Source organism: Callithrix jacchus, chromosome 12 (genome assembly GCF_049354715.1).
Source record: "Callithrix jacchus isolate 240 chromosome 12, calJac240_pri, whole genome shotgun sequence".
Lineage (NCBI taxonomy): Eukaryota > Metazoa > Chordata > Mammalia > Primates > Cebidae > Callithrix > Callithrix jacchus.
Window position 1 is genome coordinate 42,148,013 of NC_133513.1, and position 27,934 is coordinate 42,175,946.

At 56.9% G+C, this 27,934-nt stretch overlaps 2 protein-coding genes across 17 annotated transcripts in view; both read left to right on the forward strand.

Annotated features, from left to right (window-relative positions):
• The first annotated feature begins 3,076 nt into the window (after positions 1 to 3,076).
• On the forward strand, positions 3,077 to 14,598 carry OPN4 (opsin 4). 2 transcript variants are annotated; one of them, XM_035266128.3, is made up of 10 exons: positions 3,077 to 3,457; positions 4,682 to 4,827; positions 6,446 to 6,579; positions 6,896 to 7,099; positions 7,660 to 7,831; positions 8,250 to 8,414; positions 9,581 to 9,688; positions 10,529 to 10,709; positions 11,897 to 12,040; positions 13,857 to 14,598. In XM_035266128.3, the coding sequence occupies exons 1-10, from the start codon at positions 3,314 to 3,316 to the stop codon at positions 13,893 to 13,895; spliced, it is 1,437 nt and encodes a 478-aa protein (XP_035122019.1). In that variant the 5' UTR covers positions 3,077 to 3,313; the 3' UTR covers positions 13,896 to 14,598. The 2 variants fall into 2 exon arrangements, with proteins under 2 accessions (XP_035122019.1, XP_078201497.1); XM_078345371.1 differs by having other exon boundaries at positions 6,452 to 6,579.
• Positions 14,599 to 14,858: 260 nt separating this feature from the next.
• Positions 14,859 to 27,934, forward strand: part of LDB3 (LIM domain binding 3) — a 69,349-nt gene continuing 56,273 nt past the window's right edge. For 8 of the 15 annotated variants that reach the window (XM_035266116.3, XM_054242876.2, XM_078345364.1 and 5 more), the window contains exons 1-4: positions 14,859 to 14,992; positions 16,812 to 16,927; positions 27,095 to 27,246; positions 27,795 to 27,870. In XM_035266116.3, the coding sequence (XP_035122007.2) occupies positions 14,878 to 14,992; positions 16,812 to 16,927; positions 27,095 to 27,246; positions 27,795 to 27,870 (459 nt within the window). In that variant the 5' untranslated portion in view covers positions 14,859 to 14,877. Of the gene's footprint in view, positions 14,993 to 16,649; positions 16,714 to 16,811; positions 16,928 to 27,094; positions 27,247 to 27,794; positions 27,871 to 27,934 lie in introns of those variants that run through there. The other 7 variants (XM_035266126.3, XM_017978947.4, XM_078345365.1 and 4 more) reach the window with 1 other exon arrangement.

Here is a 27,934-nt window from a genome sequence, read left to right on the forward strand (position 1 = left end):
ATTGGCCATAGACTCGTAGGCCAGGTTGAGCAGAAGTGTGGCTCAGGCTGATCCAGAGGCTGGCCAGGCAGAGAGTCACCAAATGCTGCCCACCCAAGGGCCCCTGTGGGTTACATGGGAGGGCTGACCTACGGGCCATGGGCTAGGGACACACCATCTACTGGCTATGACGGCAGGTGGGGGTGGGTGGAAGGAAGGATATCATGTGTGGGGACAGCTGCCGTGTGCCCCGTCACCTTGCCCTGCTCTGCTCTCTGTTGCAGGAACCGCATCTCCCCAGCTTCCTTCCCAGGCTGTGGGTAGGCCTGACCATGGCAAGGCTCCTGCAGAAAATGGGAGGCCAGAGTGGGGCAAGGAGAGCCCCACGTCCCTGCTCTGCTCACCACGCACCTCTCCAGTAGCCATGCCTCCTTGTGAGCATCCTGCCTTGGTGGCACCCAGCTGGGGAGCCCCAGCCCCTGGAATCACAGCAGCCCCTTCCTCCTGTGGTCCTTCCAGCCTCAGCCATGGCAATGCGCCCCACTCTTGCGAATTTCTAGGTCGCCTCAGCGTCCCCTCAGATCGGCTCTTCCACCACCTGTTACCAACCCCTGAAGTCCTCCCAAGAGCCTACACCAGCATCTCACCCATTTAATGTGAGGATGGACACACCTCGTGCACCTACACCTGAGTCAGGTCTGGGAAGCCTTGGGTTTCTAACTAGCTGCAGGAGGGGTATACATCAGCGGCCAGTTCTCCGGCCACACTTTGAGAAGCAAGGACCAGGGAGATTTTGGGTTTCCTGATACAAACTGTTAGGCGCTCTGCTAGGCAGTGGGTCTCAAAGATGAACAAAACAGACCTGTTTGCATTCCAAGGAAGTAGACAGACATGGTCAGACAACAGTCACTGCAAATGACATTATCAGTGGATGCACCGAGGGACAGAGAGGAGGTGAACAGCTGGGCACTTAGAGGCCTGGAGGAGGTGGAATTTGAGCTGAGATCCAGAGCAGGGGACAGGAGAAGGTTTCAGGAGCAGTGCGTGAGCAGAGGCTGGGTGACCAGAGGGGCTGTGTGCCTTTGGTGGTCTGAGAGGAGGCCAGCCTGGTCTCCAGGCACGGAGCTAGGCAGGTTCAATGGGTCTTCCTCTTTCATCAAGAGAAGCCACACTTGAACTCAGCTCCCCATGGGATCAGGCCTCCTCCTCCTGCAAGGCCTAATCCAGCTTCCAGCAAGGTCTCCAGGTGCTGGCAGCTGGTGCTCTCAGACACCTCCCCAATCAGCTGGCAGCCACACACAGACTGCCTGGCGCCTGAGCTCAACTGCTTGTCCCGAAAACAAGGCTGCTCAGAAGCATGCATGGAAAAGGGGCAGGAACAGGGCAGGTCCCCGGGGACACTGAGCCCCATGTAGTGACAGCAGCCTGGCCTATGCAGGCACAGAGGAAATAGCATGCCTGTTTTTTGCTGAGCCTCAGTGTATGTGTTTCCCCCTAAAACCCATTTCTTATCCCCACATACCAGGTGATGTAGTACCTCCCTCCACCCGCCTTGCCATGTTCAGGCTCTGTCTCTGTCTTAAGAGCTATGGAAGCCATCGAAGGATTAAGTGTGAGATTCTCTGTCTGGAATTTGTGTTTCTACCTGCCTTTAGGGCTGCAGCAGGAAGCAAGGGCTGTAAGGGAGGAACCAGAGCAAAGTGGGGCCATGGAGGGGGGATGTGGGTGACTACCTCAGCCCCATCAGAAACCCCGGCACCAAGTGCTGAGGTCAGCCTGCCCCCGGGAATGGCACTAGGGGAGGAAGAGATGCCCAGGACCATCTCCGAGGGAGTGGGCACCAGCGAGAATGGGGACTGGGAGGACAATGAGGACCCCTTCCCCACTTGTCCCTGCGTTGAGAGCCTTGGATGGGACAGGCCCATGGGACAGTCAGTGGGCAACCAGGAGGGATCTCGAGAGGCTGCCCGACCCCGCCTCCTGCATCAAGCCTGTGAAAGAGAAGTGCTCAGGGAAGGTGAACACAGCCAGGCACCTGGGAGGGAGGACAGGAGCCACCTGACCAGAGGACAGTGATGGAAGGCCAGGGCTCCCACACATTGGACCGCAGCTTCGAGCCAGGACAGCTTGGGCAGCAGTAGTCACAGGGGACACCTGGAGGCTGAGGCTGCCCACGTGACCCTCCTGGCTCCAGTGGATGGCAAGCTCTGGTAAGACGAGCCACCAGGTGGATGCAGGGTGCAAAGGTTGGGAGCACGAGCACCATGAGGAGCCTTCCCAGTGGGACAGAAGCTCAGGAGTGAGAGGCGGGGGCCCAGAGGAGATCTCACTGTCACCCACAGGGCTGCAGTGCATGGGCCATGGAGAAAGGATGCTGTCAGGTGAGATGTGGGTTTCCAAAGGCCCCAAGAGGGGGGTTTCGAGTCCCCTGACCTTTCTTTGAAGTGCTCTTTTGAGGCCTGTAGGTGTGTGGACACCTGATGAGCACTTCTCCCCTGGAACCCCTGTGCCTGCCCCTTCACCTGTGCCCTCTCTTAATTAGCAGGTTGGAGAGTGGGGTCCACATTGAATGGGACATTGTGTTAACTCAGAACTGCTCCCAGCTGCGAGGAATTGTTAAACCCCTACATACACACACACACACATGTGCACACATATTCATACAACTAAACACATACATACAGATTCACACACACACTGTCACATATATATCACACACACACTCACATACTCACAAACACACACACATACACATTCATGCCACCATCATCTCAGAAATCTTCCTTGAAACACACACACACACACACACACATTCACACCACCATCATCCCAGAAAACTTTGAAACACACACACACATATTCATGCCACCGTCATCTGAGAAATTTCTCTTGAAACACTTGCACACACTCACATACACATTCATGCCACCATCATCCCAGAAATCTCCCTTGAAACACACACACATTCATGCCACCGTCATCAGACCTTCGTAGACAGACACCCAGGGACCTCTGTCCGAGCAAGCTGGAGGCATGAGCGACTGAGCATGTGCAGCTCCCACACCACTATATAAAGATGGGGATGAACTCCATGGCTGAGTCACCATAATCGGGACACTCACTCCTTTGCGCTTCACCAGACACAGACACAGCCGCCAGCCCCAAGAGCAGCTCTAGGCCTGGATCTGTGCTGGACGCAGGAGCCAGCAGCCAACAGGCTGAGCAGGCGTGCTGAGGATGGAAGCAAGCTGGGAAGCTGAGCACAGCTGAAGACCTGAGATCCCCGTGCCCTTGACTTCTCTGTGTGCTTGAGCAAGGACCATCCCAGCTCAGGATGAACCTTCCTACAGGATCCAGAGTCCTGCCGAGCCCAACCCAGGAGCCTAGCTGCATGACCACCCCAGCCCCACCAAGCAGGTGGGACAGTTCCCAGAGTAGCATCTCCAGCCTGAGCCAGCTTCCATCCATCAGCCCCACGGTAAGCCTGGACGAGCATGTGCATGCACAGAGCCTTCCCTGTCCCCTTCCTGGTCCCCTCCAGGGGTCTTTGACAGGGAGAGAGGGTCTTTGACAGGGAGAGAGAAAAGGTCTGAACTCTGCCGTGGGGCCTCGAGCCATAACTGGATCTCTCTAAACCCACCCCTTGATAAGCAGGCTGATAGAGGAGGGTGCAAGCAATGTCCTCCCTCATGGAGAGCGTTCAAGGAACAGAAAGGCCAGCCCTGAGAACAAGGGGCTGGAATGGCCAGACCTGTTCTTGGCTGCACCCATTCCTTTCAGAGGTTGCTCGGATACCTCCTCTAGGGAGGAGGGCACATCCTGGGCCTCTGGATCCACTCAGCCCACAGTGAAGCGTCAGGTGCCTTCTGCCACCTCCATCATCCTAGCCCAGGCCCAGGGCCACTTTCTATCAATAGCACTGCTACTTAGAGAGGGCTGAGAGCACCCCTCAGGACCTGGGGATGCTGGCCCAGGTGCTGGACAGGATGGGAACACTCCAGTAGCTATAGGGGCCACTGGGGCAGGATAGAGACCAAGCCACCCTCTCTTCTCCAGAAAGGGGTTAGGGTGGGAGGAGTCTTTACAACCCTTTGACCTGACCTCATATGGTCATGACCTCCCTTCAGTGACCCTGGGGGGCCTAAGCTTTCTTTCTAAAGGGAATTCCCTTCATTCTTATGCCAGGCATCAAGGTCAGCTGTACCAAGTTATGCTATGGAACAATGCAGCTTCTCCTCTAAGGCGCAGAAGGGAATGGGACTCCTGAGAAGGGCTCCACCCGACTCCAGGAGCCCCGTGTCTGGAGACCTCAAACACTGTCTTGGGCACTTGGGCTGGAGTCCATACTGCAGGCAGGGATGCACCCAGGAATTGGCTCTGCCTTCTCCCCAAGGAAAGATAGGGTGACCCAGGCCATGTCCCTGCTTGCCAGGTGCATGTCTGTCCTACCAGCCTCCAGCCAGTGATCTGAGCCCACTCCTGGAAGACCCCTGTGCCATGATCTAGGAGCTTGGGCTCAGCTTTAGAAAGGACCTGCACTTCTATTCTGCCTGGCTACTTACGAGCTGTGTGTGCAAGTGGCTTTGCCGCTCTGAGCCTCAATTTTCCCACCTGCCCTGTTGAGAATCCTAACTCTTCCTTCTCAGGACTACTTGAAGATGACAAGGAATAATGTGATTCCCTTGTTTCTCTGTCTCTGCAGGCAGCTGGGACTTGGGCAGCTGCCTGGATCCCCTTCCCCACGGTTGATGTTCCAGACCATGCCCACTATACCCTGGGCACAGTGATCTTGCTGGTGGGAGTAACGGGGATGCTGGGCAACCTGACGGTCATCTATACCTTCTGCAGGTGCCTGGTTGGTGGTGCTGGGCCCAGGGCACTGAGGGTGGCAGCCATGCAGACAGGGAAGAACATGCTGGCAGGTCAGCTGGCTCCAACTCTGGCCAGGGCACTGTTGAGGGTAGGCAGGGAGGGCAGGGCCACGTCTTCCTCAAGGTCAGGGAAAGGGCCAAAAATGGTCCAGGGAAACTTGACTGACTGGGGCCAATTGAGACCCAGGTGCATCCTCTGTGGAGGCGGTATGTGCCCAGAATATGTGGAGGTGGGTCTCTGACCATTCTGCCCTGCTCTCAGCTCACCTCTGCCATCACCTGCCCCAAAGAGTATCCTCCCTCTGCCTTGAAGAGCAGCCCTAGGCCTGGCGCAATGGCTCATACCTGTAATCTCAGAACTTTGGGAGGCCAAGGTGGGCAGATCACCTGAGGTCAGGAGTTTGAGACCAGTCTGGCCAACATGGTGAAATCCCATCTCTGCTAAAATACAAAAATTAGCCAGGTGTGGTGGCATGTGCCTGTAATCCCAGCTGCTTGGGAGGCCGAGGCAGGAGAATTGCCAGAACCCGGGAGGTGGAGGTTGCAGTGAGCCAAGTTCATACCACTGCACTCCAGCCTGGGAAACAGAGCGAATCTCCATATCACCCCCCAAAAGAGAGCAGCCCTGGGGACCAGGATCCTCAAGTTTCTCAAACACCCCTGACACCCACCCCCAGTGTCCCTCTCCATCTGTCCCACTGCCTGGCTCGTGGCTGAAGGACTGGGCACCTCTTTTTTCCTCCTCAAGCTCACCTTTTCTTACCTGCAAAATGGAGCTGTGCTTCATGCAGTCACTGTGATTATGCAGTAAGTTCACAGACGTGTACTGCCCCGAAAATGAGCCACTTGCTGAGTGCTGTGCACTGGAGCAAGTCACTTCATGGGTGGGAGTGTCTTGTCTGGAAAATGGGAACAATGAGGCCTCCCTCAGGGTAGATGGAAAGAAGGATGACAACAGGAGCTGAGGCTGGTGGCCGTGCCTGGCCCAGCCGTGATGCACAGCTGTCAGCATCTCTGCCCTTTGCCATCCCCAAGGGTGAGGACTGGAGAGACTGTGCAGGGCAGGACACAGGCAGAACGTGACACTGGAGAAAGGGTGGGGGAGGAGGGAGGCGTGAGAAGCCGTGGGAAGGCACAGTCAGGGCACGCAGGAGGAGGAGCCTGAGCAGAAGCCCCTAGGGAGAACTTGGCCTGGAGGGACTCAACAAAACCATCAAATTGGCCAAGGAGATGGTGTGAGTCATGAAGAGGGATTTAGAGGGCAAGAAGAGGAAAGGGACATTACCCAAGAACCGACCTGCGCTGGGCCATTCCTCAGGTTTTGGAGAGAAACTGTCCCCTGCTTCACTCTGAGGGAGCTGTCTTGGGGTCCTCATTCAGCCCGCACTGCTGGATTCAACAGCTGCTCGGCTGGTCCCTGCAGGCCAGTGGGCTAGCTCTGTGGCCCTGCAGCTCATGCCTGACTAGGCATACATGTGCGTGCATGTGTGAGTGTGTGGCCAGTGTGTGCATATGTGTACTTGGGGGGTGCAGAAGGCTCCCCATAGCTCCGAAGGTGTCAGGAAGCACCTCCTAACAGCTTCCGGCCCTCCCAGGAGCAGAGGTCTCCGGACACCTGCCAACATGTTCATTATCAACCTCGCGGTCAGCGACTTCCTCATGTCCTTCACCCAAGCCCCAGTCTTCTTCGCCAGCAGCCTCTATAAGCGGTGGCTCTTTGGGGAGACAGGTAGACACTCGGGCTCCCTTTTTCTGGAGGGAGGAGGAAGGTTTTGACCTGGGAATGCCCACGGTGGAGGGTGGCCCAGAGGAGGTAATTTGCTGTTCCTGGGCAGAGATTGGGTAGCTGCCCTCAGTCCCGTGAATGAGCAAGAAGGGAAGACGGTGTTGGTTCTGAGGTTTCTGCCAGCCTTGGCCAGATGTGGCAGGTGGAGGGGATGGAGTGCACTCAGGCCTGCTCTTCCTTCGAGGCGAGGGCCGGAGCAGAGTGCACTCCGTCCCCAGACCCTCCTCCCCAGGACTCAGTGCAGGGGCTGTGCCCACAGGCTGCGAGTTCTATGCCTTCTGTGGAGCTCTCTTTGGCATCTCTTCCATGATCACCCTGATGGCCATCGCCCTGGACCGCTATCTGGTGATCACACGCCCACTGGCCACCATTGGTGTGGCGTCCACGAGGCGTGCAGCGTTTGTCCTGCTGGGAGTTTGGCTCTATGCCCTGGCCTGGAGTCTACCACCCTTCTTTGGCTGGAGTAAGTGAGCTGGTGGAACTGGAAGAGGGGCACATAGACTGGGAGGGGCACATTCAAAGGGAGGTAGGTGGGCTTGGGTCAGCCAGCTGGTGGGGGGCAGGGGTACCCAGGAACTACCTGAGGCTCAGGTCAGATGGATATTCAGCAAGGGAAACTGACACTGTCCCATCAGGGGCCAGAGAATCTTCCAGGCAGCTGATCCCTAAGTACAGAGGCTTTCTGCATGGGGCAAAGTGACAGGCAGGGGGCTGGGGTATGAGGCCTCTGCAGGTGGAGGGGTGGAGAGCGAGGCAGTAGCTTTCCTGGGGCAAGACCAGGCCTTTGGCTGAAGCCCTGGCAAGCACAGCCTTGCAGTTACAGTGAGGTTTCTACTCAAATCTAGTAGGAATGGGAGGCAGTGGGCTTTACAGGACATCCCTACTCCCTCCAGCTTCCTTACTGCACTGGACAAGGCTAGGTCAGGGGCCAGGGCTATGCAAATGCCACATACAAAGCTCCTGCCAGATAAGGAGCCGAGGTCAATGCCACCCCATATTCTGAACGCCTGCTCTGGCTCTCAGGCGCCTACGTGCCTGAGGGGCTGCTGACATCCTGCTCCTGGGACTACATGAGCTTCACGCCGGCCGTGCGCGCCTACACCATGCTTCTCTGCTGCTTCGTGTTCTTTCTCCCTCTGCTTATCATCATCTACTGCTACATCTTCATCTTCAGGGCCATCCGGGAGACAGGACGGTAAGAGCCAAGCATGCAGGGGGACTGCAGGACGGGGGCTGGCCCCTTGGCCAGGCGGCCCCTGCCCCACCACTCATACCTGCACCAGCCCACCAGAGCATGCCCAGTGGGTGAAGGCAGGCTGGGCATGTGCTTATGGGGCAGTGGTGTCAATGGAAGCCTCAGGAGACAAGGGCTTCTGGGGATGGCTTTTAGGCATGGCTGAGGGGGCTGAGAAGGCACACAGAATCATGGGGGGCAACTGAGGCCTCACATCATGGAAAACTTTCTGGAAGTCAGGGCTGCCTGCACTGGAAGGAATGACACTCTCCTGAGTGCCCCCCAAGGATAGTCCAGGGAGGCTCCCTGACAACAGCCGTGCCTCTGGTGCTCACTGCCACCTGGCTGGAGTCAGACCCAGACTATGCATCTTTCCTAGGGCTCTGCAGACCTTCGGGGCCTGCAAAGGCAGTGGTGAGTCCCTGTGGCAGCGGCAGCGGCTGCAGAGCGAGTGCAAGATGGCCAAGATCATGCTGCTGGTCATCCTCCTCTTTGTGCTCTCCTGGGCTCCCTATTCCGCTGTGGCCCTGGTGGCCTTTGCTGGGTGAGCAGTGGCTAAAGGGTTGAGAAAGAGGCTGAAGGGGTAGCGGCAGGAGCAAGAAGTCTGGGCAGCCTCTCCCTCCCGGCCAACCCCAGCCAGCCATCCTCAGCCATCCACAGCTTATTCTCTCCGTGGGTAAGGTTCCCAGTCCCAGGGTGGGTGGGGGGCCACCTAGTTCCTGGAGGCACCAGGGCACATGCAGAGGAGCTCTGGCCCCACACAGCTTTGGGCAGACAGCCTGCCAGTCCCTTTGGAACACACAGCTCCCTCTCTTCCCTCTCTGCCTGGGCTGTGGTCACACAACCAGAGGTGCTGCCCATCTCCAGGAATGGGCCCCTGAGAGCTGCCCTTCTAGCCCTTTGTGGCTAGAGTCTGGGAATTGTGACCTCTGCAGCAGCACAGATGCAGGCTCAACTTCAGAAGTGCTTTTGAGAAGTGAGGGTTATTAAACCTTGGAACTGTTTAGATAGGACACCTTCTAGAAATGGCCTGGTTCCCGCGGGGCCCTACTGTGGGGTTTCTCATGGTTGAGGTGGAATGTGGGAAGAGCTGGGCTCCAAGGACCAGAGTCAATGGGGGTAAGCGGGGTATCACCAGCAGCACAGGCTCCAAGGGACAGTGGACCTGGGGTCCTTCACCCCAAACCTGCCACATCTTCCTTCCAGGGCCGCACTCTCAACCATCCGCTGCTCCACCCCACTCACTCAGATTAGAATTCTCCTGGCACAGGCTGGGTGTGGTGGCTCAAGCCTGTAATCGCAACACTCTGGGAGGCCAAGGCAGGTGGATCACCTGAGGTCAGGTGTTCGAGACCAGCCTGGCCAACATGATAAAACCCCATCTCTACCAAAAATACAAAAATTAGCCAGGTGTGGTGGTGGGCGCCTGTAGTTCCAGCTACTCGGGAGGCTGAGGCAGGAGAGTCACTTGAACCCAGGAAGCAAAGGTTGCAGTGAGCTGAGATCACACCACTGCACTCCAGCCCAGGTGACAGAGCTAAAAAATGAAATAAGGAATTATCCTGGCACTGCCAATTCTTCCCTATAAGGCTGACTTAGCTGTACTGGTTTGGGCCAGATTAGGATTTGGGCTTTGGCAGGACCTGGCCCAGAGGAGAAGGTGTGTCAGGAGGGCCAGCTAGCTTGGGGACCACACCTTCTCTGTCCTAGGTACGCACACGTCCTGACACCCTACATGAGCTCGGTGCCAGCTGTCATCGCCAAGGCCTCTGCAATCCACAACCCCATCATTTATGCCATCACCCACCCCAAGTACAGGTGTGGTTCTTTCCCAGGACCCCACAACATGGCATCTGAGGGCCTGGCCTGCAGATGGGGGCAGGGGCCACCACCTTTCCTGTCTCTTGTATGTGTGTTGGATGAGGGCCACCAGCAGTTGGGAACAGCCAGTAACAGTGAGTGGGGTCTGGAGTTAGTGTGCCTCCCTCCCCTGCCCCAGTTTCCCAGGAGCACAGTGTGGAGGGAGGTCAGAGCTCCCTGGGCAGTGTCCAATCCTAACTATGGGGCCTTCAGAGCTGGGGTGTAGGGCAGCCAGGACAGTCCTGTGAAGTTAAGCACCCCCGAATAGTGTCATCCTAAAGAGACCACATAGGGAGTGCTCAGCTCTGCTCCCAGGGCCTGGCAGGGGCCTGGGGTGGCTCTGGGCCAGTGTCGTGCTGACAGCAACCCAGCAAGGCCGCTTCTCCCTCGGTGCTTCCTTTTGCCTGCTGGTGTCAGTCACTCACTGCCCTCCCAAGGCCAGTGGCAGGCCTGAGTGTGTCCAGCACAGAGTCTGCTCAGGAGTGTCCCTCGTCACCATTACCAGAGATGTGGCTTGAGCCAGCCACTTGAAGGCTGGAACTGACTAGGCACTCCCTGCATGCCTACCACCCACAGTCTGTCTGTCCCTCCCCCCAGCCCTGTGAGCCTGTCAATCTCCCCACTCAGCATCTGTCTTTCTGTCCTCATCACCTGCCATAGTTCCCAGGGTCTCAGCCTCTCCACTTCCCCAAGGCTCTTGTAACAGTACATTAGGCCTGTACCAGTCTGTGCATCCATCCCCTCCCCTGCATCTCTCTGCCCATCCCCTGGACCTAATCAGATGTGCGGCCCCTGCAGGGTGGCCATTGCCCAGCACCTGCCCTGCCTGGGGGTGCTGCTGGGTGTATCACGCCGTCACAGTCACCCCTACCCCAGCTACCGCTCTACCCACCGCTCCACACTGATCAGCCACACCTCCAACCTCAGCTGGATCTCCGGACGAAGGCGCCAGGAGTCCCTGGGCTCAGAGAGTGAGGTGGTAAGGACCTCGGGCCCTCACCGGCTTGCGCCTGGCCATCCCTTCCTCAGGCAGCCCTAGGGCTCTGGGAGGGACATGGGCTCTGGCAGAGCTGCCTCTGAGACTCAGGAACCCTCAGGATGCTGGTACCCTGGCAGGAAGAGCCCCTCCCAACACCCCCATGGAGTTCATCATCCTCCCTGATAGGAAGGGCACTAGGGCCAGAGAGGGGATGGTTTGGGGGTTCCCAGGAGTGGGGCCAGGATTGAACACAGGTCTTCCAACTCCAGGCCATGTCCTTTTCCACACTGGAGCCGCAGCTTGAAGAGGTCAGCGCATCTGGCCCTATATAGGGCTCCAGAGAGACAAGGCAGGAGTTAGCTTGGAGCTCCTTGCTCCTCAGCAGTAAGCCCCCACATCCTGGGAGCCTTGAAGAGTCTACAGAATGGGCATGGGCCCTGGAGATGGGAGACGTGGCTTTGAGCCTCAGCTTACCACGTGCTTGCTGTGGGAGCCTGGGCAGGTCACTCATCTCCTCTGAGGGTCCACGTCCTCATTTGAAAGGGAAAACGGGTGTCTCACATCAACGCTGGCCAAGTGTGCCCAGGGATGGGTGTCAGCCCTCCTTGGTGCCTGCAGCTCTGCTGCCCCTACATGCCCCCAGGAAAGCTCCGTATGCCACCAGCTCCTGGCCCGGCCACACTTGGTCTCCTCCTTAATTCTACCTACAGCTCCCTCTGTGGGCCTCAGCAAGAGCTGCTGCCGACTGATCAGCCAGTGATCGCCCTGGGCTGCCAGCATCCCTGGGGGTTTCAGTTGAGGGACTGAGAGGTGCTGTCAGGGGTCCCTCCTGTAAACCGCTGTAGTGAACAACAAAGAAAAATCTAATCTGTTAATGGAGGCCTAGACCCTCGTGAAGACCACCCATCTGTTCAAATATAAATAGTCACGTGCTTAGGAAAGTGTGCAGGTGTGCAGATGGCGAACACCCCTGCACGCAAGCGCACACACACACACACACACACCCTGGCACAGGCACGCACAATTTACGGGGTTTATTTGGTGACCAGAAATCGTGCAAATGGTGTCAGGGGCCTCCCACAATGAATACGTGTGGGAGGATGGAGGAGGGCCTGGTGGGGGAGGGGGCAGGACCAAAGCTGTGGACTGTCCCTCTCACCTTAGAGTCACTCTCTCACCTCTCCCAGGGCTGGACACACATGGAGGCAGCTGCTGCGTGGGGAGCTGCGCAGCAAGCGAATGGGCGGTCCCTCTATGGTCATGGTCTGGAGGACTTGGAAGCCAAGGCACCGCCCAGGCCCCAGAGACAGGAAGCAGAGACTCCAGGGAAGGTGATTGGATCCTGTACCTGCCAATCCATAAGGGGGTGGGGATTAGGGGCGAGTAGCCCAGGGAGTGGCCAGGAAAGGGGTCTTGTTCTCGTGGGCAAGGGCGATACCCTTCAGGAATCACCTGCTCCCAGCGCCCGCAGCTCTTCCTTGTCCACCTAGGGGTCTCTGTGACTCCAAGATGCTCTGAGAGGGCCTGCGTGTGGTCTGCACTTGTCTGTGTGTGATCGTGTAACTCTGACTCTGCACAGTGCTGTTGGCTGTGCTGTGCCATGATGAATGTACATGTGTGTGTCCACGAGGATAGGGGGTCTGCAGCTGGCAGAGCATAGCTCGAGCATGTGTGTGGCCATGTGTCCGGCGCATGCTCTGTCACTCTGACACCCAGTGACACGTGACTGAGCATGCCCCAATGTGTCTGCTGTAAGCTATGCATGTGACCAAGTATGGGTGATGTGTACCTCTCTGTGTGACTGCAAGGTTGGACATACCTGGAGAGGAAGGGGCTGCAAGCTGTGTATGTGCTCACCATGAATGTCCTGAGATCAGGATGTCACTCAGAACATTTGTGGCTATTAAAAGAAGGCCAGCTGTCGGCCCAAGTGCCTATGGAACGGAATGTCGATGGCGATTAGAGAAGGCCATATTCTGGAACACTGGAAATGCCATGTGCACAGGCTCCCAGGCAGCCCTTCGCCCCAGCTGACAACTCCCTGTCTGCCCCTCCTGTCACACCCACACAACACCCCCAGCCCGGCTCCTGGGCTCCTCAGGCTTCCCTAGCTGGTCCAAGGCCAAAGGCACATTCCTGCTTTTCTTCCTTCCCTAGTGCTGTGCCCTCTGCGTCCAAGAACTAGAGTCCTGGGCTGTCCCTGCAGTTAGGGTACCTCAGCCTCCCCCAGCATTCCCCCAAAGGGCACTGCCCCCTGTCCTGGAGTCCAGGCACTGTGCATGCCAAAGTCCAGGACAAAGGCCTGGCAGTGACCCCCAGGCTGACCAGGCACTGATGAAAGACACAGTGCCTGTCTTGGAGGGATACTGGGCTAGGCTGGGATGCTGGGCAGCCATCAGCAGTCACCAAACACATGTGATAAGTGCTGTCATCGAGGTGTGAGCACGCAGGGTACTGAAAGCAGGGGCAAGTCCCCAATGCTCCCCAGGAAGGTAGAGGTTGGGGATCTGCAGGCAGCCCGGGCAGGGAGTGTGGGGAGCACTGAGTGGTCCAGGATGAGGATACAGCCTGTGTGACTGTGCAAACACTGGGGCAGAGGTACCCTGGGGATTGGCAGTGGGGGACAAAAGAGAGGAAGAGGGGCAGGAAGTGGTCGAAGCAGTGGGAAGGCCCCATCAGGGACTGGCCTGAGGTGTCTCCAGAACTGACCTGGGGACAGGTAGCCCCGGAAGGGGGTTGGTCAGCTTTGCAGGGTGAAGACCAGAGGAAACCAGTGCTGCAGGGCAGGCAAGGAATGACCCATTTAAGGGCAGCAGGAGCGAGGGGTGATTTCAGTCTCCACATGTGGAGGAGAGGAGAGGAGAGGAGAGGATTGGCTGGTGGGGGTGAGGATGAGTTCAGTTGTGACCCATGGAGTCAAGAGCCCAGGGAGCATCCCAGGAGCTGCTCTGTAGGCAACGCTAGACATTGCTGGTTCCTACTCTGGCATGTGGACTCTGGGAAGGCCCATCCCTGACCCAGGACACAATCTGGCCCTTCCATGCAACCTCCCCTAGCCCTCAGTGACCCAGTGTATGGAGGGTCATTGAGAGACTGCCTTCAGTGAACTGCTCCTCCACTAAACAGATGTGTACTGTTTGTTTGCAGACCAAGGGGCTGCTCCCCAGCCTGGACGCCAGGATGTAGGACGCCCACTGGCTCTGCCTTTCTTCTGGGACACATCCAGCCCCCCAACAGCTCCCTCATACACACAGATCCAGGATTACCCTGTGAGCCTGCAGGCTCTGGAAGGGGCCCTGTCACCCGTGCTGCATGGAATTCAAAGTCCCACCCCCATGTCCCCTCTCCACACTTCAAAACTCCTACCCCACAATATCCTCCGCACCCACTTTGCAACTCAGCAGCTGCACCCCAGGCTCAGCCTGAAGTGTGTGTGCCCAGGCCCTCCTGCTTCCCGAGCTGTCTGCCTCTCCTCAAATGCTGTGTGCTGCAATTGTCCAGCTGATGACAATGGTGATGGCTCCAGGGAACACACTGGCTATTTATGAGCCTCTGCACCCAGGCTGGGCCTGTCGCTAGCATAGGAAGTCCAGCCCCGCATCTCCCACTGGCAACAGCTGAAGCTGAGCACAGACCTCCCTTTGCACACTGGAACAGTTACTTACCTCTGGCTTCTTCTCCCAGTGTACTGGTATCACTGTGGCCCACATTCTTGTGCACGCGGGCATTTGCAGGCACGCTCTCCCATAGCTACCTATCTGAATGCACCCCAAGTACATGCGTGCGCACTCTGCATCTGTGATTCATTTCATGTAGTGGTCTCAGCTCCTCCCAGGTCTGTGTGGATCTGACAGGTATAGAAAAATAAAAAGCGGAGAAGGTGTCCTCAGACAAATATGGTCTTTACCTGTTGGTGCTATTACGGGAGCGAGAACCAGGGCCTCGCCTCTGATGGCTCCAGCAACTTCGCTTCCTCCCCTCTCTCTGTCCCCATTCTTGGGACTCTCACTCTGCAGACCCACCTTAAACTTCAGGGAGTACCAAAAAGAAGGGGAAAAGGCCAGGCTGGCCCCCATTCCCACTCACTCCCCAATGAGCCACTGAGCTCCGCCCAGCCCATGGGTACCAGCTGCTCTCTGACTGGCTTCCAGTCTCCCGGGGGAGGCAGATGGAGGGAGGTCGACCTTTGCCTTTAAGAGCATTCTCCTGCCACCTTCCCTTTCCCCAGAGGCGAGCTTCATCAGACAGGAGCCAGAGGCCAGAGAAAGAGACTGCAGCTCCAGGTACAGCCTCCCCCAGCTCCCCAGCCCTGTGCAGGGTGGGTGCCTTCCTTCTTCCACACTGGTTATGCCCTGCTGGCTGGGTCCTCCCCAGCCTGGCAGGATGGACAGACACCCCTAGGAAAGGGAATAAGGCTGGAGTTAGGGATGAATGGCATGGGGCTTTGCCGGGAGGGGCAGGGAATGGTACAAGGGCGGGACGCTGGCCATAAACTGCTGGCCTCCTAGGCTGAGCTGCGTGAGATAGGGTGAAGGAGGTGATTAAGTGGGGAAGGGACACAGGTCTTTCCCTGGCTTCTTCCACTTGATAGCTTTGTGACCTTGGGTAACTGACCAAACAACCCAGTAATATGGGCAATCCTACCTTGCGCTTTGCATGTGCCAGACCCCAGGTGTAAGGCTGGAAGCTGAGAAATGACTCACACCCAGGCCTGCACTGACTCCTGAGGGTTCAAGCCAGAGCCCTCCAAGAGGGCCAGCAAGCAGCCAATCCAGTTGCCTCCCCTGAGCCTCAGTTTCCTCAACCAGGGAGTGGGGGTGGGCCTTGAACTATCTCCAGATCACATAGGGACCTGAGGTCTTTCTTAGGGAAGGGGTTGGCCCAAAGACCACACTGGCAGAAGTCCCAAGGCGCCAAGGCCCCCACCCAGAACACATTGTCTCTGGGGTATGGGCTGAACATGCCACACATGCTTCCCTTCCCTGCCCCTCCTGGCCCTGTGTCCTAGCAGCTGAGCAAATGGCGTCTCCTCCCTTCTCCCTGCCCCCCCCCATTCCTGTGCAAAGGGCACCGGGCCTGGCGTGTGGCACTGGCAGCTGGAGCTTTCCATGCTGCCGTCAAGTTTTCCAGAGTACAAATGAGACAGGAGAGCCAGGAATAACTGGCTGGTCCCCCAGGGGGTCTGGAAGGGATGGCCCTGCCTCAGACCTGCTTTCAGACCCTGTGCCAAGGGGTGCAAGCAGAGGGCCAGCTGCCCAGGACTAGGGCTTTGGGAGGCATCCGTGGCCACTGGGAGCCCATGATCTGGCATGCATCCTGTAGGAATCAGCCCAGGCTCCAGTGTGGCCTGGATCCACTCCTTGCGTGACCTTGGAGAAGTCATTTAACCTCCTTGAGGCTTGTCTCCTGCAGTCCCAGGTGGCAGCTTCTCAGGATCCCAGGGAGTAAAGGGCCCATGCTGAGCTTGGCCATGCCCAGAGCTGCTGCTATTACGATCATTTTTATGGCTGGACAACCCTGGGCCAGTCCCAGACCAGCTAGAGGCTCAGCTCAGGCCGAGGCACCTCCAGGGCGCCACACTGGATAAAGCACAATCTTAGAATCCTGGGCAAGGACCACAGGGCAGCAAAGCCTCTGCCCAAGGGAGCTCAGCTTCCCCCATCTTCTGAGCAAGAGGATGGGTACCACCGAGCAGGAAAAGCGAGTATCTGCGCTCTCCAGAGGACACAGGAGCAAGGAGACCAGGGCATTCTCACCAACCTGGCCAGTCCCCCTTCCTGCCCCCTGGGGGGTGCTAGGTGCCGGACATCCCTCCCCAGGGGCTATATTAGCCATGTGAGTCACGGTGGGAGGCCACAGGCGGGCGGGCACAGTGTAGGGTTTCAGTCCATTTATGGGCGCAGCCGAGGGCAGATATCAGTGTCGATGGCATTTGCTCCCAGCTATTCTTAGGAGCCTCTCAGGAGCTCCACGCAGCCCTGCTGGACAGCAAGGGACAGAGCAGGCAAGGCTGGGGGGCAGGGGCAGGGACAGAGGTGTGGGCCAGGCAGGTGGAGTGTGTGAGTGCCCTCTCACTCAATCCTCTCTACCTTTTGTCCACAGAGGTGACTGCTGACAGCACCGACATGTCTTACAGTGTGACCCTGACTGGGCCCGGGCCCTGGGGCTTCCGTCTGCAGGGGGGCAAGGACTTCAACATGCCCCTCACTATCTCCCGGGTGAGTGCACCCTGCCACAGCTTGGCACCCGAGGGGGTGGGAACACTTGGAGGAAATGTCCATCTGTCTGTCTGTCCTTTCTGAGGCTCTCAGAAAGTAGAGCATGTCCCATCCCCTGGGACTGGCCTGGTCCTCTGCTCTCAGCCACAGCTGTTTGCTCACCGGAGCCTGCTGGCCTGTTATGAGTGTGAGACATCATGAACAGGTGGTAGGTGTTTTCAGCAAAGAAGAAAATGCTGAGTTTTCAGGCAGGCAGGCAGGTAGCTGGACAGAGAACACAGTGCCTTCCTAATCCCTTCCCTGTTAGGGTGGGCTCTGGGTGCCCCCAAGCCCGGAACATTTCCCCAGAGGTGGGCAGCTGCTTCGGGAAGGGAGGATTCCAAGCATGAAGAGGGCAGGTGATGGATAGTTGGATAGATTGACAGACAGACTGTTGACCTTGGTTGCCCTGCTTTCAGAGCGTGGGGCTGGGCTGGACTGAGTATGGGCTCCAGCACCCGCTCCATCCCAAGCTTGAGATGCCAGCCCTCTGGCTCATGGGGCTGGGCCTTCCTCCCTCACCTGCTTGAGCTCCTCCCCATTCACCATGGCTGCTTTGTTTGTCTCATGTCTTGTTCCCCACATGCGCTGGGGCCTGGGGAGATGGCCCCATGTCCTGTGATGTCTGTGACGGGGAGCAGCACGGCCTGATGTGGATGATACAGAACACTGGGGGTTGTCTGAGTAACTCTGCTGCCTGGCTAGAGACAGCAACACCAGAAAGGCAGAAAGCTGGCCATGCTCCTAGGAAGCGCTCAGGAACAGGAACTGATGGGAGGCCAGCACCTAGACCATAGCAGGCGCTCAGTCAGTATTTGTCAAACAGAGACTCCCCAGCAAGGCGCTGGTAGACACTGAAGACAGGGCTGAAGGCCCCAAGGCTCAGGGTGAACTGTGAGGCATACAGGGCAAGGACAACCCTGCCTGGTGGCTGAGCCCCTGGCCATGCTAGCCTGGGCACGAGGAGCGACAAGGAGGCCCCCAGGCTGTCACTGAAGGGTAGTGGGTGGGCAGGGATATCTGGGCTACTGCCTACCAGGAGAACAAGAAGACAGTTTCTTCTCCGGGGCCTTAGGGACTTGGCTGGAGCCTGGAGGCTAGAGAAAGGGGTTGGAGGGGAGGCACTTAAGCGGGCAAGGCCTGAAGGAGCTTGGCAGAGGTGCTGGGGGCCTGGGAAGAGGGTCAGGAGACAACACCCCCACTGGAGGAGTAGTCTCTGTTTTGGAACTTTGGGTTCTGTGGGTACTTGGAGGGACCCCAGAAGTAGAAGCCCCACCCAGGGGTGTCGTGAGAGCCTCATAATAGCCATAGAGGCCACATGCTTCCAGGGTGGGTGCTGGCCTGGCTCTAGCACAGGGAACAGGCTCTGCCCTCCATCATTCAGCTGGAGATGTGGCTTGTGCTAACCTGGAGACTCCACCCCTCCAGACCGACTGCCCTGTAGACCACAGGGTCCTGGACACCCACAGCTAGCACACTTTGCATGATGTGGTGGCCTGTGGGCATGTGAGCCCCAGTGGATTCCCCATGACCCCACACAGCTCCCACCCCCATGGTTGCAGGCCTCATTCCTGTACAAGGTGGAGCTCTCTTATAGGTCCTGTGGCCTCCCCTGCCTGGGTCTGCGCCCGCACCTGCCCCAGTGCCACCATCTCGAGGCCTCCTGCTGGTGCTCTCTGCCCTATCCCTATGGGTGCAAATTGGCCATCAGTCCCAGTGGCACTCAGGATAGTCAATGACCTCACCCAGGGTCTATGTGCCACCTGGCCCCAGCCAGCCAGGGGCTTAAATGGCAGTCCAGAGGCCTTAAGCTAGATACCAGGAGGAATGTCCTTACTGCAGGGAGGGGGTGTGTGGGGATGTGCTGGATCCAGTGACTGGGGGGACTTTTAATAATAGAGCCCCAAGTTCAGGCAGGGCACTGGGGGATGGTCATAATGGCCTCTCAGCTTCCTTTAGGGGCATACTCCACATCACTTGAGCCATGGAGCAGGCTGGACTAGGTGCTGGAGCCCTCCCCAGGGCTTGAAGCTTGTTGAGAGATTCTGGTGGTGGGCTGCTGGTAGCCTGGCCTTGTGTCCTGGTTCAGTGCCACTGGCCAGGCAGGCCTTGCAGAAACAGCACTACCATCCCACCAGGGCCGTAGGATTTCCTGGCTCGCCAGGCCCTTCTGCACAAGGGACATCTCCCTAAGGGGGAGGCAGGGCCAGAGCTCTCTGGAGGAAACCCACTCTCACCCCAGCCAGGACCTGAGCCTGTGTCATAGGGCCCCAGAGGCAGGAGTCTGCAACCCTGTGGGGTGGGCAGGCAGGCGAGGCTGGGATCATCACCTCGCTTCAGAGCCTGGCAAACTGAGGCTCGAGTTTGCTCACAGGACAGGGATGGCCATGGGTGGATCTCCTGTGTCCTGGTCACTCCTAACTCCCATACCGGCCTGCTCAGCCCTCTGACTGGGACTACCGGAGAGGCACTTGGTGGGGCCTGTCCTCTCTCAGCTACAGGTGTGCGCTGCAACTCCTCCTGAAAGGACGCAGGCCCAGGGGCCCATGGCAGCAACCTTGGGGCAGTGGCAGCCCCTCAAGCCTCCCTTCAAAGGGTCTCCGCTTGCAGACCCACAGAGAAGGGGGTTCAAGAGGTAGCCTGGGAGTGGAGGGTGGCAGGGAAATGCCTTTATTTATCCTAGACAGGTGTGGCTGGGCCTGCAACATGAGCTGCCCTCTCACTCCACCCCAGCCAGTTCTCCAGGAAGTGGGGAAGGGGAGCAGCCCAGAGATGGAGCAGCTCCAAAGGCCCAGCCCCGACTCCGCCCTGGCAGCTGGCCAGAGGCTAGAGCCATGGTCTAGGGTCTCGCCTTTGTGCCTCTCATGCTTGCGCTTTGGGGAGAGGAGCATGCTTTGTCAGGCTCTGCTGCTCTCAGCTATGTCGCCTCATTTATCTGCTCAGCCTCAGTTTTTCTCACTTTTAAAATGGGGATAGCAGCTTGGGCACGGTGCTCATATTTATAATCCCAGCACTTTGGGGGGCCAAGGGCAGCAGATCACTTGAGGTCAGGAGTTCGAGACTAGCCTGACCAACATGGTGAAACCCCCGTCTCTACTAAAAATACAAAAATTAGCCAGGTGTGGTGGTGTGCATCTGTAATCCCAGCTACTCAGGAGGCTGAGGTAGGAGAATTGCTTGAACCCAGTAGGCAGATGTTGCAGTGAGCTGAAATCGAGCCACTGCACTGCAGTCTGGGTGACAGAGTGAGACTTCACCTCAAAAATAAATAAATTAATTAATTAAAATAAAATGGTGCCTTCCACACCTGTGAGAGCTCTTTCTAACAGACACTTGTGAAAACTTTCCAAATGTTGTCTACCAGGACTGATTGTGAGTCTGGTCAAGTGGGAGGCTGAGCCTGGACCCAGGAGGGGCCTGCCTCTCTATGGTAGCCCTCCATCCCTAGGGCCTCAGCCGCCCTGCCTGCAGGCTTACCTGGAGCACCAGCTTAGAGGCCTCTCCTCCTCCTCTGCTGGTTTCAGTTCCTGTATTTATCGGACTCTCCCAGCTGTGGTGGGGACATGTTGAGGACAGAGGGTCTCTGGGGAGAGGAAGGGGGACGGGCTGAGACTATTCTGGGGTAGCTGTGCCTGCAATTCCTGGAATTTCGGGGCTGCTGGAGCACGTAGTGTTATTTCTTGGGCAGCTCTTAGCAGTGCTGACAGGCTGTGCTGTTTATAGCTGCACTGAAGGTCAGGCAAGCCTCCGAGGGCTTCTGTGGGGCTGGCAGGGGCCTACCCGCAACATCCATCTATCAACAGGGGAAGATAAGTGGCCAGAGGCTTAGAAGCTCACAGCTGGGGAATGCATTCTTAGAGGTCCCCCAGGCCAGGTCCTCCCTGCCACTCAGAGCTGCATCTGACTCTGCGAGGGCTCCAAAAAGAGAAAACTCGAGGCTGGCTGGGTCCTGGGGAATGAGCTAGACCCCTGGAGATCCCCAGGCCAGGACGCAGGGCAAAGGCAACTACATGAGCAGCCCCAGGGCTCTGTGGGCTACAGGCATTGCAGGGTAGCCAGTGTCAGGACTGCAGGGCTGTCTGAGGAAGGCTGGGCCAGGCCCTGAAGGGGAACCCTCCAGTTTGGGGGCTAGCTCCATAATTCCCTGAGTCTTCTTACTTTTCCACATGGTCCCCTCTCATCCAGAGGCTGCCCCTGACTGCAAAGACCCTCCCCCACACCAAGCCCTCTCACCCCCAAACACAGCTTCAGCCAGACTCCACCTCTGCCCAGGAACCACTCTCGGATGCAATAATGGACCTTGCTGGGGGGCCCTGAGAGCCAGTGCCCATGAGGGCATTTTACTGGCCACAACCAAGACACAGATGAAACTGTAGACCTAAATAGGAGGAAGAAAGGCAGGAGAGACTCAAGAGATGCTCGAGGAAAGCCAGGGAAGGTGTGGTCAGCTAGAGAGGGGGCAGTGATCCCTGCCTTTGAACACAGGAGGTCATTGATACTCGTGGAGTAGTGGGGCCAAAGGCAGGCGGCTATGTGTGAGCAGGTGGGAGGCAGTAGCAGTGGGGCCAGGACTTGTAGGTCACTTCTTGGAGGAGTCTGGGGGTGCAGAAAGGAGACATGACAGGAGCTAGTTGGAGCCACCCAGGCAGGTAGCCAGGCAGAGGCTTATGTATCGGCCATGGTGGAGGTGGGGAGTGGGACTATGGGGAGACAGAAGGTTCCAGTGAGAGGGTGAGCATGAGCAAAGCCCCAGGGGAGGCCAGATGGGAAGGGAGCAAGCAGGGCAAGAAAGTAATTTAATCATACAATGAAAATGCACTTTGTGCCCCCCCAACCCAGGCAGGCAGTCTGGGAGTGTGTGGAAAGGAGCTGCTGGAGCTCATACCCTTCCTATCCATCTACTGCCTGCCCTCAGCCTCCACCCACCACATCTACACTGGCAGATCTAGAATGAGAGGAAGGCAGGGGCCTGCCTGGTTTGAACACCGGGAGTGAGCGATGGCCAGAAACTTCTGCAGAGCCCAGCTGCTCTCCCTGCTGCCAAGGAACTGGGGAAATAGGAGCCGGCGGCATGGGTGCATCTGAAGCCCCACTGGCGCCTCCTTTTACCTGGACTCTGGACAGAACTTTCTTCCCCTCCCCCCAACACCCAGGTCTAGGGCCAGTAGGCTGGCTCAGAACTGGTCAGTCGGAGCTGGCCCCTCAAGCCCCACCTTCTGCCAGCTGCAGATCTTGTTTCCTGTGAAGCCCAGGGATGCAGCCTGCCAGCCTTGCACCTTCTGGGGGTAGTGGATAGGGTCAGCACTGTGCCTTCTGGATTTGGAGTTCTCCTGAAACTCTCAGCTCTCCACTCTCCTTACATAATCCCCTGTTTAATGACTTAATCCTCACAACAATCCCGAGAAAGGCATTGTCACTCTCTTGGCAATGGAGGGCTTGGAGGCTGGCACCGAAGCCGGGGGCTGGCTCATACTGGCACCTGTGCTCCTTCTTTGCTGCCTCCCCACCCCTGCTTCCAGCACACACAGGTGGCTCTGGCATCAACTTTCCCTGATCTGCCCTTGGGGGTACCCTAAGACCTTGGCTCAGCAAGGCAGAACAACTTCTAGGGGTAGGGGGCTGATCTTGGCCTCTAAACACCTGCAGCCTGTCTCGGGAGCTTTGGAGACAGGAGCTGGGTGCCCCACCCTGAGGCCATTCTAGGCTCTGCCTAGGGTTGAGTTTCCAGGGTTTAGAAGGGCCCATTGGCTGGAGAAGACTGAAATGTGAAGTGGGAATATTTAAGGGAGATATTTAAATGCCCAAAAGGAAATAGAAAGATTAAAAAGAAAAAAAAAATCACAGCTCCAAGAATTTGGGTTCTTTGGGCCCTTTCTGAAACACAAAAAGGAAAGAGGAGGAAGGAGTCAGAAAAGAGAGATGTGGAAGCATCATGCCTAGACTGCACTCTCCATGAGCCCTGGGCTCTGGGCAAGGGTCTGAGGGTGCCCCCTTTCAACCCACCCAGGCAGACTGCTCCTGCGATAGGGTGAAAGCATCAATGGCTCCTGGTCATCCATAGGGTTCCTGCCTCCATCCTGCCTGGAGCACCTCCCTAGAGAAGGATATCAACACCCTCAACCCCGACCCTGAGGGATGTTGGGCCCTGCTCAGGGCAGCCAAAGGCCAGGCCAGCTGAGCCCTGACAAGCAGACACAGCTGCAGGGGAGAGGCGCCAGGCAGGGGATCCAGCTTGGCTACTGACCAGACCCCAGTAGGCTGAGCTCTCCCTTGGGACAAAGTATCCCCCACCTCCACCCCAGCCCATACCTGAGGATGAGGGGGAGCCAGGCAGGTCCAGGTGAAAGGAAGTGTGGAGCCCTGGAAGGGAGGGCTGGTGCCAGCTGGCCCACGCCTATGGGAGAAAGAAGTCTCTGAGGCGACTCCAGAGGGAGAACCTTCAGATGGCCCTGCAGAGGGCCCCACTGATCTGGCTGGCCCCGGACTCTTTGTATGTCCTTCTGGTGCCGATGCTCATGCTGTCATCATGATCTTCTGGACACAACTCCCATCCTTCCTGGTAGCGTCTCCTCTGTGACCAAGGTCCCCGCCCTTCTGCATGGGGTCTGCAGCAGCCCAGCCCTTCAGGGAGATGACCCCTTCTCTATAGGTGGTTAGAAACATTTGGCGGTGCCTTGCCATGAGAGAGTCTTGCTCTGGGGGTGTCCTGCTGTGGGGGAGCCCCATGGGCAGTTCACTAGGACAGAACAGGCATTGCAAACTTCTCCCTGAAAAGAAGTACTCTGGTGCCTGCAGCTTTCTTTGAAATGCCCAGGAAATGAGGTGGATTGATGGATGTGCAGGGAGGGAGGGTGATAAAGCAAAGCGAGTGAATGTTATGGTACAGCCATGGTGGCCGCTGTTCAGGTGTGCATTTTAGAATGTTTTCTACTTTTTCTGCCTAGAAATTTGTAAAAATGTCTATAATAAAATGTTGGGGGCCGCATAGAGGAGTAGGGAAAGATGATTTTCTGCAGGACAGGCCTGGCTGTGCAACTCAACTTGCCCCCAGGAGTCCCTTCTGTCTAGAAAACTGTTTTATTCTCCTTCGCTCATGTTGGTTCTTACCCTTTGCTCACCTCTACACTCGAGGCAGCAACACACTCCTGTCATTTACAGAGGCTGTGGCAATGAGTTTGGGGGTAAAGGCTGTGTGTATTTTAAGAAATCTCAAGTTGCTCTAAGACGCCCCTGCAGAGCCTGGAGGACAGGCTGGACTTTGCAAAGCAGACACTGTGGCTTCCTGGCAGTCCAGGCATTTGTCTCTGTGTTGTCCTTTCCTGTCTCTCCAGATTCCAGGGCTGGAGGAGGGGTGCTCTGGGCACAAGGTGGCCAGTATTTTAAGAGGGCATCTCAAGCTGGGTATGCTGGCTCATGTCTGTAATCCCAGCACTTTGGGAGGCTGAGGCAGGCGGATCACTTGAGGTCAGGAGTTCAAGACCAGCCTGGCCAACATGGTAAAACCCCATTTCTACTAAAAATACAAAAATTAGCCAGGCCTGGTGGTGTGCGCTTGTGGTCCTAGCTACTCGGGAGACTGAGGCAGGAGAATCACTTGAACCCAGGAGGCAGAAGTTGCAGTGAGCCGAGATCACGCCATTGCACTCCAGCCTGGGTGACAGAGTGCGACCATGTCTCAAAAAAAAAAACAAAACCATAGCCCCTAAGGCTAAAACGGCAGATTAACAGCATTTGGAGAGGGCTCTCCCGGTCTTGCTGTTATCACCCACGTAGTGTAGGTGTTTCTGTGACTGGTAACGTGGCCATGCAGAAACAATTCAGTTCCTAGTTTGTGTCTGTAGAGCCCATCTGGGAGTGGGCTGGGCACTGGTGACTGCAGGGCATCCTGGTTTGGAAGGGGCTTCCCTGTGAGGGGGCTGGCAGGAACTTCCATCCATGTCTATAAGCCCAGGGCCTGGCCAGAGCCACAGCCAGACTTGGCACCTGGGGCAAGGGACTGTCCTCAGAGCCTCTCTGGGCACCATCTAGAATGGTTCTCAGGCCTTGGCCTGAATCTAGCTTCTGCCAGCACTAGGAACTGGCTTAGTCCTTGGGTTGTAGCCAGAAAGGTGACTGGGATACACCCAGAGAAGCCCAGAGAACTGGCTGGTGGGCATGTTTGGGAGGCGAAGCCAAGGAACACCTCCAGCCACAGCTTGCTGGGGGTGGGGTCCAGAGCCTCCTTTTTCCTGTGATGTCACTGAAGGCCAGGCCTGCATGGCACTCCTCATGATGTCATGGGGGTTGAGGACCTCCAACATGGTGTGGTGGGAGTCAGGTCATAAAGCCATTCTATGTGATATTAGCAGGGGCCAGCGCATTCCATGTGATGTCATTGCGGGTACAGCCAGAGTCTCTGGCATTCCATGAGGTATCTTTAGGGGTGGGGCTGCTAATGTCACCAGGGCCCAGCCATCAAGCCATTTTAGGTGACATCATTAGATCCTCTGGAATTCTGCATCTCATGTGATATCACTGTGGGTGGGGCTGCCATAGTACTGGAGGCCGGGTGTGCATGTCACTGAGAGTGCAGTCTGAGCCATGATGACATCCCAAGTAATGTTCCAGGAGGTTTGGCCTTCCTGAGATCCCGTGGGGAATTCCCAGGGTGGAGTTGCAGTGGCATTCTGTGTGGTTACACTGAAGATGGGGCCTCCAGACTGTAACATTCTGTGATGTTATGGGGTGCAGGATTTAGGAACTGGCCCCCACACCTGCACCCCTCCTTCTGACGGTATGACACCAACTACAGAACCCTAAGCCCCGCCCTATTTCCTAGCCAACTTTGCTCCCCCAGACAGGGTTGCTGGCTACCTCACCCTCTCCACATCTGCCAGGTAACACAAAGCACCTGGGACTAAGATGCTTTTGAGTGGTGCATTTATCCTGCCCTCCAGCCTGGCAGTGTCTCTGGGATGCTGCTGTGTCTTAGCTCCTGCATCTCTCTTTTCTCCTGGAGTCTGAAAAGTGCTCCAGAGCTTTGCAGGCTGCAGGGGTTATAAGAAGCTAACCAAGGTTACCAATAGCCAGCAATTTTTTTTTTTTTTTCTGATACAGAGTCTCACTCTGTCGCCCAGGCTGGAGTGCAGTAGCACAATCTCAGCTCACTGCAACCTCTACCTCCTGGGTTCAATCAGGGGCTCAAGTTATTTTCCTGCCTCAGCCTCACAACTAGCTGGGACAATAGGCATACGCCACCATGTCCAGTTAATTTTTTTGTATTTTTGGTACAGACAGGGTTTCACTATGTTGGCCATGTTGGTTTTCACCATGTTCAAGGCTGATCTCAAATTCCTGACCTCAGGTGATTCACCTGCCTCAGACTCCCAAGGTGCTGGGATTACAGGCATGAACCACCACACCTGGCCGCCTGCAAAATTTTTTTAAGAGACAGTGTCTTCCTTTGTCACCCGGGCTGGAATTCAGTGGTGCACAATCATAGCTCATTGTAACCTCAAATTCCTAGGCTGGGGTGACCCTCTCACCTGCCTCCTGAGTAGCTAGAACTATAATCATGCACCACCATACCCTGCTAAATATTTTTAATTTTGTAGAAACAGGGTCTGGGCTATGTTGCCCAAGCTAGCCTCTGACTTCTGGCCTCAAGCAATTCTCCTACCTCAGCCTCCCAAAGTGCTGGGATTACAGGCATGAGCCACCATGTCCGGCAGCCTTCAAACCTTAATAGCTCAGCACAACAAAAGTTTCTCATTAATCCAACATCCAATACAGTGCTCCTTAAACATCTCTCCTCCTCTCCATTCTCTGCTTTCAGTCAGTCAAGCAGAGAGTGTGCAGGACAAGGAAGGTTGCTAAGGGCAGACCTGGAAGGGGCGTACATTGCTTCCACCCTCATTCCATCGGCCAGAGCTAGTCCCATGGCCTCAGTCAGACACAAAGCTCTGGCAATGTGGTAGCCACATGCTGGTAAGAGGAACTAGGTTTGGTAAGCAGCTGGTACTGGCCATGGCGAATGAAGGACAAAATGATGGCCTCTGCTGAATGCTCCCGGTGACTCTTCCCTAAGGACTGGCCTGTCCTCAGGACCACCTTCCTTATGCTCACCCCCCACCTCTGCTGTCCAATCAGATCACACCAGGCAGCAAGGCAGCCCAGTCCCAGCTCAGCCAGGGCGACCTCGTGGTGGCCATTGACGGCGTCAACACTGACACCATGACCCACCTGGAGGCCCAGAACAAGATCAAGTCTGCCAGCTACAACCTGAGCCTCACCCTGCAGAAGTAGGTGGGAGCTCTCCAGAGCAGGGGGTGGAGGCTTGGGTGTGGACATGGGGCGGGGACCAAAAGAGGGATTGTCCCATAGCAATTGAGTGGGCCCAGACCTGGGCTACAGAACTGTGCAGGAAAGTAAGGACAGCCCTGGGCCAGAGAAAGGACCAGGCTCAAGTTATTGTCAAGCACCTAGAGGCTGACATTACTGCCTCACTTTACAGATGAGGCTGAGAGGGTGGTCCTGGTGCTGCCTGTACATGGGCCATCAGGCCTGGAAGCCAAATCTTCCCTGCTTCCACTTTGCCCAGGCAGCCCCCAGTGACATAGCAGGGGCCCATGGATGCTGATCAAAGTGCCCAAGGGCCATGACTTCTCCATCCTTGTCAGGCCCAGGGCCATCTTGGGGAGATCCAGCCCATGGGGTGGACAGTGGATGTGGGGCCCTCTGGCTCAGCTGCCCGGCTCTCTCTTGCTCTCCTCTCACCAGCCCTGCCCAGGCAGGAGCTCCTGGCCCCAGAAGCAACTTCCTCACTTGATCTCATCTCTGGTTTCTGCAGATCGAAGCGTCCCATTCCCATCTCCACGACAGCACCCCCAGTCCAGTCCCCTCTGCCGGTGATCCCCCACCAGAAGGTAGGTGCTGACTGTGGTGGCGGGGCCCACTCAGCTGTGGGTCCTGGAGTGTTGGCCCTGGTCA